This window comes from Palaemon carinicauda, chromosome 11, assembly GCF_036898095.1.
Source record: "Palaemon carinicauda isolate YSFRI2023 chromosome 11, ASM3689809v2, whole genome shotgun sequence".
Classification (NCBI taxonomy): domain Eukaryota; kingdom Metazoa; phylum Arthropoda; class Malacostraca; order Decapoda; family Palaemonidae; genus Palaemon; species Palaemon carinicauda.
This window is the reverse complement of record NC_090735.1, coordinates 156,242,763-156,255,262: the sequence shown is the minus strand read 5'-3', so window position 1 is coordinate 156,255,262 and position 12,500 is coordinate 156,242,763. Positions and strand designations below refer to the sequence as shown.

General features: G+C 43.8%; 1 protein-coding gene across 1 annotated transcript in view; it reads right to left on the bottom strand.

The window, feature by feature from the left end:
• Positions 1-7,032, bottom strand: part of LOC137649541 (uncharacterized) — an 18,313-nt gene extending 11,281 nt beyond the window's left edge. The window contains exon 1 of the mRNA XM_068382528.1: positions 6,870-7,032. Coding sequence (XP_068238629.1) covers positions 6,870-7,032 — 163 coding nt within the window. The remainder of the gene's footprint in view (positions 1-6,869) is intronic.
• Between the last annotated feature and the right edge of the window lie 5,468 nt (positions 7,033-12,500).

The following is a 12,500-nucleotide window of genomic DNA, read 5'->3' as shown; positions in this document are numbered from 1 at the left end:
AGAGAGAGCAAGTAATCGACATAAAAAAGGAAATGGAACTGCATTTTGCGTCCTTTTCATTTGCAGTCAGTGACGTTCAGGAAAAATTACCAGGAGTTGTGAATCTCCAAGTAAAACTTACAATAAATTGGTCGAAAATAGTGTGCTATGAATATTTTTTGTGATAACGAAGTCTAATTAACTTAGTCAGGTTGGCTATGTACAGAGAAATACCCAAGCAATAATTTGAGCCAAAACTCCAAAACCTCAAATAACATAAAAAAAAAGTAATAAAGTGAAACAAACTGATTTTAGGAATCCTTTATTCTCGGACAAAGTGTCACGAGACAGAGAAAGAAAGCTCAGACATGATGCTCTTCTCTGCTTCTCAAATTCTTTTCAAATCCAGAAGATAATACCCTCTTGACTAGCTCAACACTGGATCATGAATGGATCGATGTGAGAGGACTCTTTATTTGTCCATTTTTGTTTAGGTATTAATACCCTTTTTTATTGATTTCATATTTGTTTTAATATATTAGTTTTAATTTATGTTAACTTTGTCTAATTTATTATGCCAAGTGAATTTTGTAAGTTTACTAATTTCAAATAAGTATTTTACTTCTTATTTTTTTTTCTCTATTTTTATATTAGCCTACTAATATTTTAAACCACGTATTGATATAACTTACATACTCATCCATTTTTATGTCATTAACCTTGTTATGGAATATCATATTAGGCAAATATTGCCCGGATGTCAGAGAGTTTATTTTTTATTTCTAGATAAAGAAAATAATACAAAGTTACTAAAAAGATTTCTGGTATTAACTTTTGCTTTATCAAAATCAAATTGAATTACATTTATTTTCCGTTGAAGAATTGTAGCAAAAAATACAGATACAAAAAGGTGGGACAATTTTTCCATTGCCTTAATCCCCCCCAAAAAATATATAATTTGGAAACCATTTACATATTTTACTAAAAAACTGGTTTTCGTCATTTCCAAAGTTGGTAAACATTACCTTTTTCATTTTAGTTTGTTATAAAAATTTTACTAAAGCTATTGGTGTTATTAGATCACAAATAATTATACACATTTGGTTGAAGGTGTGTATTTCTCCATAAAATAACTATGAAAAAGGATGACGTTAAAGACTGTTTAATAAAAATATGAAAATGAGTTGTATGGAAAGGAAATTTAGATTCTTCAGTAAACTTTGATCCCTACGAATCCGAATCGACAACTATGGAAACAACAACGATGAAACAGATTTGATGCACTTGAAACGCTCCTGCATCCATATACACAACCCATTATATACAAATAGATAAACTCTCTCTCTCTCTCTCTCTCTCTCTCTCTCTCTCTCTCTATATATATATATATATATATATATATATATGAAAGCAGTGAATAACATTTTAGTGTTATTTCAAATATGAGTAAAAATTATATTATCATTTGACTGGTTGATTTTCGCAGTTGGTTGAAAACTATATATTAACTTCAATAATTATTACTTCCCTAGTAAATTGAATACAAAGTACCGTTATTTTTCTGATTTTATATTTTTCTTAAATTGCTTAAATAAATTTAGTAGCCATGCCACTCATTCGTCTTTAGATAACTTTATTAGTTAACACATATTTGTAATAACAATTGTTAATCTCTTTAAACTTTAAATTGAGCAATCGCTATTTACAGTGATGAATTTCTTTCTAGAATCAATAATTCTTTGGATCTATTTTTCCCTTTAGACCAATTAATCCCATTGACTGATGGCAGCAGTTGCCCACTTTTAAATCCAATTCTAGGAAAGCTCATAGATTTCATATGCCAGTTATCTAAATGAAAGGATTGTTATGATTTTGCGTCAAAAAGTCGAGACTCTCTCTCTCTCTCTCTCTCTCTCTCTCTCTCTCTCTCTCTCTCCGTCATCTATTCAAATATCATTTAAATACTAATGTAAAATGAAGGTGAATTCTATCAACAGCACTTCGGTAATTAAGTAGATGAACATTTGATTTTCATGAATATGCAAGTAAAACGTAATTCCTATCTGTGGGCACATATATGTATACATAAATGCATACATTCATACATACGTACATATTTACATACATATATAAGATTAAATCACGACCATTTCTTCAAAATTCAACATACCTACATAACTACATACATACATAAAAACATACATATAAAAGATTAAAACACGATAATTTCTTCATAATTCAGCATTTTGAAGAAATTATCTTTTATTTATTTTAGTTAGAACCAAGAGTATATGATAAAAATGCATTTTACCCTCATCTCTCTCTCTCTCTCTCTCTCTCTCTCTCTCTCTCTCTCTCCTCTCTCTCTCTCTCTCTCCCCCTTCTTCATTTATCAAAATAACATAGCTAAATATTATAGTTTAATCATTTTGAACTATATGCCGATTGTAATTATATAGTAAAGGAATAAAGCTGAAAAAAAATTTATTAGCATATTTACATAGGTACATACACGCATTCACAAATTAATATACTACGAATAAGTCAGTTTCCTTATAATTAGTCTGCTTTCAAAGATGATGACATCTATATCCCACCCAAAAAACAAGATGGTTCAGTTTCTCTCTCTCTCTCTCTCTCTCCTCTCTCTCTCTCTCTCTCTCTCTCTCTTGCTTCATGAAACCGAAACATAAACGCCAAAACTTTGGAAAAGTTTGCGCAGAACATTTTTTCTGACTTTGTGGAGTTTTTCGAATATTTTTTATTCCCTATGCTCCACAAAATATTAACTACCAAATCGATGCTTTTATAATGATATATTTTTTTTCTTTGGTAACCCACTAATGCATTCATAAATGTAATTTTTATGTTAGGCTAATATGTTAAGAATAAGGAATAAATTGAATCTTACGACTCTTCTTTGATATCTAATTATATCCAAATATGATTATAAAATGATAGGTCACAAAAAAACTTGCTTTCATTCATAGATGAAAAAATAAATTACGCCAACATGGGAAAAACAGACAATGTGGATGTCTTCAAAATTATGTCCATGAAAAGGCAGTAAGTTGTGACGGTGCCGAGTGAGGGTTGTGAACTCAAAGGCAGGATGCAATCAACTGAGTTTTATTAAGGAACACTCTTCTTTATATACAAAACCTTAAGGCAACAGGACATAACATGTTCGAGAGACAGACAATGTTCAGAACAAAACCGGAGACATGATCTTTCAGGTTCTTTTTAGTGCGAGGGAAGAGCGCAGATACAAGCATAATACATACAAAATAATTATGTACAATTGTGTGACACACGGTTGGTACATGGCTCCCCCCCTAAAAATGACATACTGTACATGTTAAATATGGCGCCCTGATCTAGATATGCGAACTGTAGGCGGGTCATCTGGCAGAAGATAAGCAGGTTTTAGACGATCAATGGAGACCCAGTCTTCTTTGCCCCGAATGTTTAGTAGGAATGATTTCGGACTGCGTCGGATCACAAGGAAAGGGCCAGTGTAAGGGGCCGTTAGTGGTGGCTTGCTAGTGTCGTTGTGCAGGAAGACGTGCGTTGCAGAATGCAAGTCCGTTGGTATGTGTGGCTTCGCTGGGGACTTGTAAGTCTAGCGCCACGAGTAAATTTTCCCACGACGTGACGTATGCGCTGGAGATCGTCGGAGGAGGTTGTAGAAGGAAAAAATTTGGGAAAAGACGTCCAACGGGTCGCCATACACCATTTCAGCTGCCGAGACGTCGAGGGCGTCTTTAGGAGAGGTCCTTAGTCCAGGAGGACCCAGGGAAGCTGAGTAAACCAGTTGCAATCCTTGCAGCGGGACATCAAAGCTGCTTTGAGGGTGCGATGAAAACGTTCAACCATTCCATTGGCAGCGGGGTTGTAGGCCGTTGTCTGATGTAGGGTGATGCCCAGGAGATTCGCTAATGACGTCCACAATTGAGAGGTGAAAGTGGTTCCCCTGTCAGAAGTAATATGCTCAGGGATACCGAATCTTGAAATCTATCCAGAGAGTAAGGCAGATGTACATGAGGCAGACGTTGCAGTTTCCATGGGAATGGCTTCAGGCCAACGAGTGGAGCGGTCGATGACGGTAAACAGGTAACGATGTCCTTGTGATGTGGGTAGGGGGCCTACAACGTCGACGTGAATGTGTGCGAAACGACACTGAGGTTGAGGAAAGGTGCCCACTCCTGTATCCATGTGTCGATGTACTTTGGAAGTTTGGCAAGAAGTACAGGCGCACCCCGAATCCTTAGCATCCTTAGAAATGCCGTGCCAAATGAACTTTGCCTTCAGCAGCTGTGCAGTAGAACGGCACGAGGGATGTGAAAGGCCGTGAATGAAATCAAACACCTGTCGGCGCATGGGAGCAGGGATCCAAGGTCGCGGTCTACCAGTACTGATGTCACAGAGGAGGTAGGTGTTAGAATCTTCGAGGGGAAAATCTTCCCAACGGAGGGACGTGCAGGATGTCCTAGAAGCTTGATACTTTGGATCCTGTCATTGGGCTTCAGCCAGGGCGTTGTAATCCAATCCCAGTTGAACGGCAGCCAACGTGTTTCTTGACAGGGCTTTGGCAACGGGATTCATTTTCCCAGGGACGTATTGGAGGGTGCAATTATATTCAGCCACGGCGGAGAGATGTTGGCGTTGACGAGCGGACCAGTCGTCAGACTGTCGAGTGTGGCGTGCACCAGAGGCATGTGGTCTGTGCGAATGACGAAGGGCGTACCTTCTAAGAAATGGGGGGAAAGTGACGGACAACCAAGTGCACCGCCAGCAATTCGCGATTGAAGGTAGAATAACCCGATTCTGTCTTGGACAGTTTTCTGCTGAAGAAGGCCAATGGGCGGGGCGAGCCTTTGACCACCTGCTCGGGTACTGCACCAATAGCGACGTCGCTGGCATCAGTGGAAAGAAGGAGAGGGGAGTGTGGGATAGGAAAAGTGAGAGCCGCAGCAGTTCATAGGGCCTTCTTTGCATTGCAGAAGGCTGCTTCTTGAAGGGGACCCCACTTCAGGTCCTTTGGCTTGCCCTTGAGGGAGGTGTAGAAGGGAGCAAGAGTGGTGGCAATGGCTAGCAGAAAATGGTGATAATAGTTGATCATGCCCAAGAATTCCTGCAGAGCTTTTACGGTCGAGGGCGCGGGCAAGTTCTGAACGGCTGCTAACCTCTCAGGAAGGGGATGGACTCCTTCAGGAGTGATACGGTGCCCTAAAAACGACACTTCGTTGGCGCCCAAGGTACACTTGTCGTACCGGACTACAAGGCCGTTTTGTTGCAGGTGATCGAGCATGATGAGCAGGTGACAGAGGTGTTCCTCTTTTGAGGAGGAGAACACAAGTATGTCGTCCACATAACATACACAGAAAGGGAGGTCCCCTAAGATACCATCCATGAGACGTTGAAACATTGCCCCAGCGTTACGAAGGCCAAAACAGGAGTAATTGAAGGTGTATGTACCAAACGGAGTGGTGATGGCAGTCTTGGGGATGTCTTCTGGGTTCAAAGGCACCTGATAATACCCCTTCAGGAGGTCGAGCTTAGAAAAAATATTTGCTTTGTGCAGGTAGTAGGTCACATCGGCAATGTTTGGGAGGGGGGTAGTGATCCGGTTCTGTTTGCATGTTCAGGCGCCTGTAATCCCCGCACGGACGGAGAGGGCCGTCTTTCTTCAGAACCATGCATAAGGGTGAAAACCATGGGCTGGAGACCTTTTGGCAAAGGCCCATTTTCCCCATTTCGGCGAACGTCTGTTTGGCAGCTGCCAATCGTTCCGGTGCTAGACGTCTGAATTTTGCAAAGACTGGGGGTCCTGTCGTCTTGATATGGTGATAAATACTGTGCTTGACAAGAACCGTGGGCATTTGGCAAAGTTCTGGACGGAAAACTTCTGGGTACGACGTGAGGAGGTGGGCGTAGGAATCCGTGGGTGTGCTTATGTGGAGAGCGAGGTTAGAGAGGGCGGGTTGAAGAGGTGTCGACAAGTACGAGTCTGCGTTTACCAATTGTCCGTGGGCGACATCGACCAGTAGGTGGAAATGAGAGAGGAAATCCGCACCGAGGATTGGCATTGTGACGCCAGCAACGAGAAACTTCTAATTGAATTTACTGTTTCCGAACGATATTGTGAAGTTCTCGTAACCGTAGGTGGGTATCGCAGATCCGTTGGCAGCTACCAAGCGGACGTCAGCAGATGTAGACAGACTACGTCGTGCCTTGAAGAGTTTCCTTGACAAAAGAGAACGACAAGCACCCGTGTCTACCAATAATCGCACTTCCGTTCCTGCATCCTGTAAAAAGAAAAGATTAGAAACATGGGAGGCCACCGCCACAAGCGATGGCCTACTTACACGTTTTTGGCCACTGACAGTCCTTGGCACATTTCTTCGTGGTTGCCCCGAATCTGAAGTGGTAGTAGCAAAACTGCGGCGGATGGGAGGTAGTAAGTGGCTGTAGAAGTCGTTCGTTGGGGCGCGAGCGATTGGTGGGTGGTGGGCGGCTTTGTCGCCACTTTGGCACGTCATGAGGTAGGCGTTGATATCCTACGGCATTCATGTCAGCTTCGGTTGACGTTGGATAGGCATCCTCGTCGTCAGGGTTGGATGCGTTGATGGAGGTCTTGAAGTGACTGTCCATAAGGGCATCGGCTTTGGTCATCAAGTCCTTTATGGGTAAACTATCAACATCGGGTATGGCAGCGCGTACAGGTTCGGGTAAACGGCGTATCGGAAGGGCACGAAGTAGGTTCACCTCACGAGGAGAGCCGTCTGCGGCAGGTTGAAGGAGAGCGATACTGGTCATTTCCCTGAGGGCAAGCGAAGCCCTTTGGTCCCCTAACGGTTGTTGCGAAGGCTATAAAAGCTTTTCTATACGGGCGGCTGGCGACGGTGAGTACTGCTGCAGAAAGTATGTTTTGAGGGCGTCATATGCTATTGGGGTGTCTCCTTGTTCACAAAGCCAGTCAGATATTTCTGGGAAGCTGTCCTCTTGTATCGCCGCGAGAACATAATCTGCTTTGGTGTTTGAGCGAGTCATGCCCCTGATACGAAACTGGACTTCTGCGCGCTGAAACCAAGCAAACGCCTGTCTGCTGGCGAACGGTGAAAGATTCATTAGGGCGGCCGCAGCGCCAACTACTGTAGTAGAGTCCGTCTCCGTCATAGTACCAATGATGGAGGGGCGAGGGAGGTGGGGGTGGAAGGCAGTGGGAGCGAGTCGACTTCCGGGGTCACCAATGTGACGGTGCCGATTGAGGGTTGTGAACTCAAAGGCACGATGCAATCAACTAAGTTTTATTAAGGAACAGTCTTCTTTATATACTAAACCTCAAGGCAACAGGACATAACATCTTCGAGAGACAGACAATGTTCAGAGCAAAACCGGACACATGATCATTCAGGTTGTTTTTAGTGTGAAGTAAGAGCGCAGATACAAGCATAATATATACAAAATAATTATGTACAATTGTGTGACACATGGTTGGTAAAAAGTTCTTAGAAAGATCCCAAATATTATATTGCTACACTATGGCAGTCCTTTTACTTTTACGGTTGTGCCATTTTCTTACAGAATAAAAACCTCAGATATGTTAAGCGAAGTAAAATAAGTATATTAAAATTCACATTACGAATCATTTGATGTAATTATGCCAGCAGCAAATTGTTAAATTCAAGAAGAATTTTGGTGAATTTAAAAATATTGACTAATTCTTTCCAACGGAGAGTAAGATGACTTAGTTTCCACTTGTAAATAATCCCTGGTTTAGTGCTCTGCAACTGCAATAAATATCGGAAAACAATATCCATAAACAGCACAACCTTTCGGCGCAGGAAAAACGCCTATATCTTTTCCACCTCGGGACATCAAGGTTGCCAATATAACAATATTCAGGGTTAAACGCTCTCTCTCTCTCTCTCTCTCTCTCTCTCTCTCTCTCTCTCTCTCTCTCTCTCTCTCTCTCTCTCTCTCTCTCAGTTGAGCAATTGACAAGCAGCAATTTTATCCTAAAATACTGTGTAAGTTTATATAGCAACATTATTAATTTTATGTTTTACGTCACCAAAAAATATAATCAGCAGAAAATTTAGCAGGTATTACAGCATCCTAGTCTTTCATCATACATAAATCTTCATAAAGTATGTGCTATGAAAAAAGAAATAAACTACTTTAGTATAAAAGAAATGAATCACAACAAAAAATTATTGTTCACTGATTTTTTCGATGAACCAGAAATTCAATTCAATAAATAATCTCCTCTGGATTATAGAAGAGTAAAGGAAATCGATCTCACTTGGAGCTATCATAGCGACGATTTTAGAAAATTCTGTTGAAAAATAAATTTGTGAACGTTGAAATACACTGAGTTATGACTGCTTGATATGCTTGATTTAATGATAGCTCATTATCATCAAATTATTTTGCTAATTCACATTACATAAGCAATCGATATATATATATATATATATATATATATATATATATATATATATATATATATATATATATATATATATATATATATATATATATATATATATATATATATATATATATATATATATATATATAATATATATATATATATATATATATATGGAGTCATGGAGTAACAGCAATATTTTATAAAACAAAGTGAGAAGAGCTTGTACCAAATGTGTTTCACACAATTGTACATAATTCCTTTTGTATATATTATGCTTGTATCTTCGCTCCTCCCTCACACTAAAACGAACATGAAAATTCCTGTCTGGTTTTTCCTCTAAAATATTGTCTGTCTTGTGAACTTGATTTGTCCTGTTGCCTTGAGGTTTTGTATATAAGGAGAGTGTTCCACATTAATATAACTCAGTCGTTTCCAATCTGCCTTTGAGTTCACACCCATACTCGGCGCCGTCACATTGGTGACCACGGAAGTCGACTCGCTCCCACTGCCTTCCACCCCCACCTCCCTCGCCCCTCCATCGCTGGTATTATGACGGAGGCTGACTCTACTCCGGCAGTTGGCACTGCGGCCGCCCCATTGAAACTTTCACTGTTCGCTAGCGGAGAAGCGTTCGCTTGATTTCAACGCGCTGAAGTCCACTTTCGTATCAGGGGCGTGACTCGCTTAACCACCAAAGCGGATTATGTTCTCGCGGCGATACCCGAGGACACCTTCCCAGAAATATCCGACTGGCTTTGTGACCAAGGAGACACCCCAATAGCGTATGACGCCCTCAAATCATACCTTCTGCAGGAGTACTCGCCGTCGCCAGCCGCCTGTATAGCAAAGCTTTTTCAGCTCTCGCAACAACCGTTGGGGGACCAAAGGGCTTCGCTTGCCCTCATGGAAATGACCAGTATCTCTCGCCTTCAACCTGCCGCAGACGGCTCTCCTCGTGAGGTGAAACTACTCCGCGCCCTTTGGATACGCCGTTTACCTGAACCTGTGCGCGCTGCCATACCCGATGTCGATAGTTTACCAATAAAGGACTCGATGACCAAAGCCGACGCCCTTATGGACAGCCACTTCAAGCCCTCCATCAAAGCCTCCACCCCTGACGACGAGGATGCCTATTCAACATCAACCGAAGCTGACATGAATGCCGTAGGTCATACACGCCTACCACGTGACGTGTCGAAGCGGCGACAAAGCCGCCCACCACCCACCAATCGCTCGCCCTCCAACGAACGACTTCTACAGCCACTTACTACCTCCCATTCGCCGCAGTTTTGCTACTACCACTTCAGATTCGGGGCAACCGCGAAGAAATGTGCCAAAGATTGTCAGTGGCCAAAAAACGTGTAAGTAGGCCATCGCTTGTGGCGGTGGCCTCCCATGTTTCTAATCTTTTCTTTTTACAGGATGCAGGAACGGGCGTGCGATTTTTGGTAGACACGGGTGCTTGTCGTTCTCTTTTGTCAAGGAAACTCTTCAAGGTACAACGTAGTCTTTCTACATCTGTCGACGTCCGCTTGGTAGCTGCCAACGGATCTGCGATACCCACCTACGGTTACGAGAGCCTCACATTATCGTTCGGAAAAGGTAAATTCAATTGGAAGTTTCTCGTTGCTAACGTCACAATGCCAATCCTCGGTGCGGATTTCCTCTCTCATTTCCATCTTCTGGTCGATGTCGCCCACGGACAATTGGTCAACGGGGACTCGTACTTGTCGACACCTCTTCAACCCGCCCTCTCTAACCTCGCTCTCCACATCAGCCCACCCACGGATGCCTACGCCCACCTCCTCACGTCGTACCCGGAAGTTTTCCGTCCAGAACTTCGCCAAACGCCCACGGTTCCTGCGAAGCACGGTATTTATCACCATATCAAGACGACGGGACCCCCAGTCTTCGCAAAATTCAGACGTCTGGCACCGGAACGATTGGCAGCCGCCAAACAGACGTTCGCCGAAATGGAGAAAATGGGCCTTTGCCAAAAGGCCTCCAATCCCATGGTCGTCACCCTTACACATCGTTCTGAAGAAAGACGGCTCCCTCCGTCCATGTGGGGATTACAGGCGCCTGAACATGCAAACAGAACCGGATCACTACCCCCTCCCAAACTTTGCCGATGTAACCTCCTACCTGCACAAAGCGAAGGTTTTCTCTACGCTCGACCTCCTGAAGGGGTATTATCAGGTTCCTATGAACCCAAAAGACATCCCCAAGACTGCCATCACCACTCCGTTTGGCACATACACCTTCAATTACTCTTGTTTTGGCCTTCGTAATTCTGGGGCAACGTTTCAACGTCTCATGGATGGCCTCTTAGGGGACCTCCCTTTCTGTGTATGTAATGTGGATGACATACTTGTGTTCTCCTCCTCAAAAGAGGAACACCTCCGTCACCTGCGCATCGTGCTCAACCGCCTGCAACAAAACGGCCTTGTAGTCCGGTACGACAAGTGTACCTTTGGCGCCAACGAAGTGTCGTTCTTAGGGCACCGTATCACTCCTGAAGGAGTCCATCCCCTCCCTGAGAAGGTAGCAGCCGTTCAGAATTTCCCCACGCCCTCGACTGTCAAAGCTCTGTAGGAATTCTTGGGCATTATCAACTATTATCACCGTTTTCTGCCAGTCATTGCCACCACTCTTGCTCCCCTCTACGCCTCCCTCAAGTGCAAGCCAAAGGACTTGAAGTGGGGTCCCCTTCAAGAAGCAGCCTTTTGCAATGCAAAGAAGGCCCTATCAACTGCTGCGGCTCTCACTTTTCCTATTCCACACGCCCCTCTCCTTCTTTCCACTGATGCCAGCGACGTCGCTATTGGTGCAGTACTCAAGCAGGTGGTCAAAGGCTCACCCCGCCCATTGGCCTTCTTCAGCAGAAAACTGTCCAAGGCAGAATCGGATTATTCTACCTTCGATCGAGAATTGCTGGCGGTGCACTTGGCTGTCCGTCACTTTCGCCATTTCTTAGAAGGTACGCCCTTCGTCATTCGCACAGACCACATGCCTATGGTGCACGCCTTCACTCGACAGTCTGACGCTTGGTCCGCCCGTCAACGCCAACATCTCTCCGCCATGGCTGAATACAATTGCACCCTCCAATACGTCCCTGGGAAAATGAATCCCGTTGCCGATGCCCTGTCAAGAAACACGTTGGCTGCCGTTCAACTGGGATTGGATTACAACGCCCTGGCTGAAGCCCAACGACAGGACCCAGAGTATCAAGCTTGTAGGACATCCTGCACGTCCCTCCGTTGGGAGGATTTTCCCCTCGAAGACTCCAACACCACCCTCTTCTGTGACGTCAGTACTGGTACACCGCGACCTTGGATTCCTGCCCCCATGCGCCGACAGGTGGTTGATTTCATCCATGGCCTTTCACATCCCTCGTGTCGTTCTACTGCACAGCTGCTGAAGGCAAAGTTCATTTGACACGGCATTTCTAAGGATGCTAAGGATTGGGTCCGTGCCTGTATTTCTTGCTAAACTTCCAAAGTACATTGACACACGGATTCAGGAGTGGGCACCTTTCCTCAACCTCAGCGTCGTTTCGCACACATTCACGTCGACGTTGTAGGCCCCCTACCCACATCACAAGGACATCATTACCTGTTTACCGTCATCGACCGCTCCACTCGTTGGCCTGAAGCCATTCCCATGGAAACTGCAACGTCCGCCTCATGTACATCAGCCTTACTCTCTGGATGGATTTCAAGATTCGGTATCCCTGAGCATATTACTTCTGACAGGGGAACCACTTTCACCTGTCAATTATGGACGTCATTAGCGAATCTCCTGGGCATCACCCTACATCAGACAACGGCCTACAACCCCGCTGCCAATGGAATGGTTGAACGTTTTCATCGCACCCTCAAAGCAGCTTTGATGTCCCGCTGCAAGGATCGCAACTGGTTTACTCAGCTTCCCTGGGTCCTACTTGGACTAAGGACCACTCCTAAAGACGTCCTCGACGAAATGGTGTATGGCGACCCGTTGGTCGTCCCTGCCGAGTTTTTACCTTCTACAACCTCCTCCAACGATCTCCAGCGCATACGTCACGTCGTGGGAAAATTTA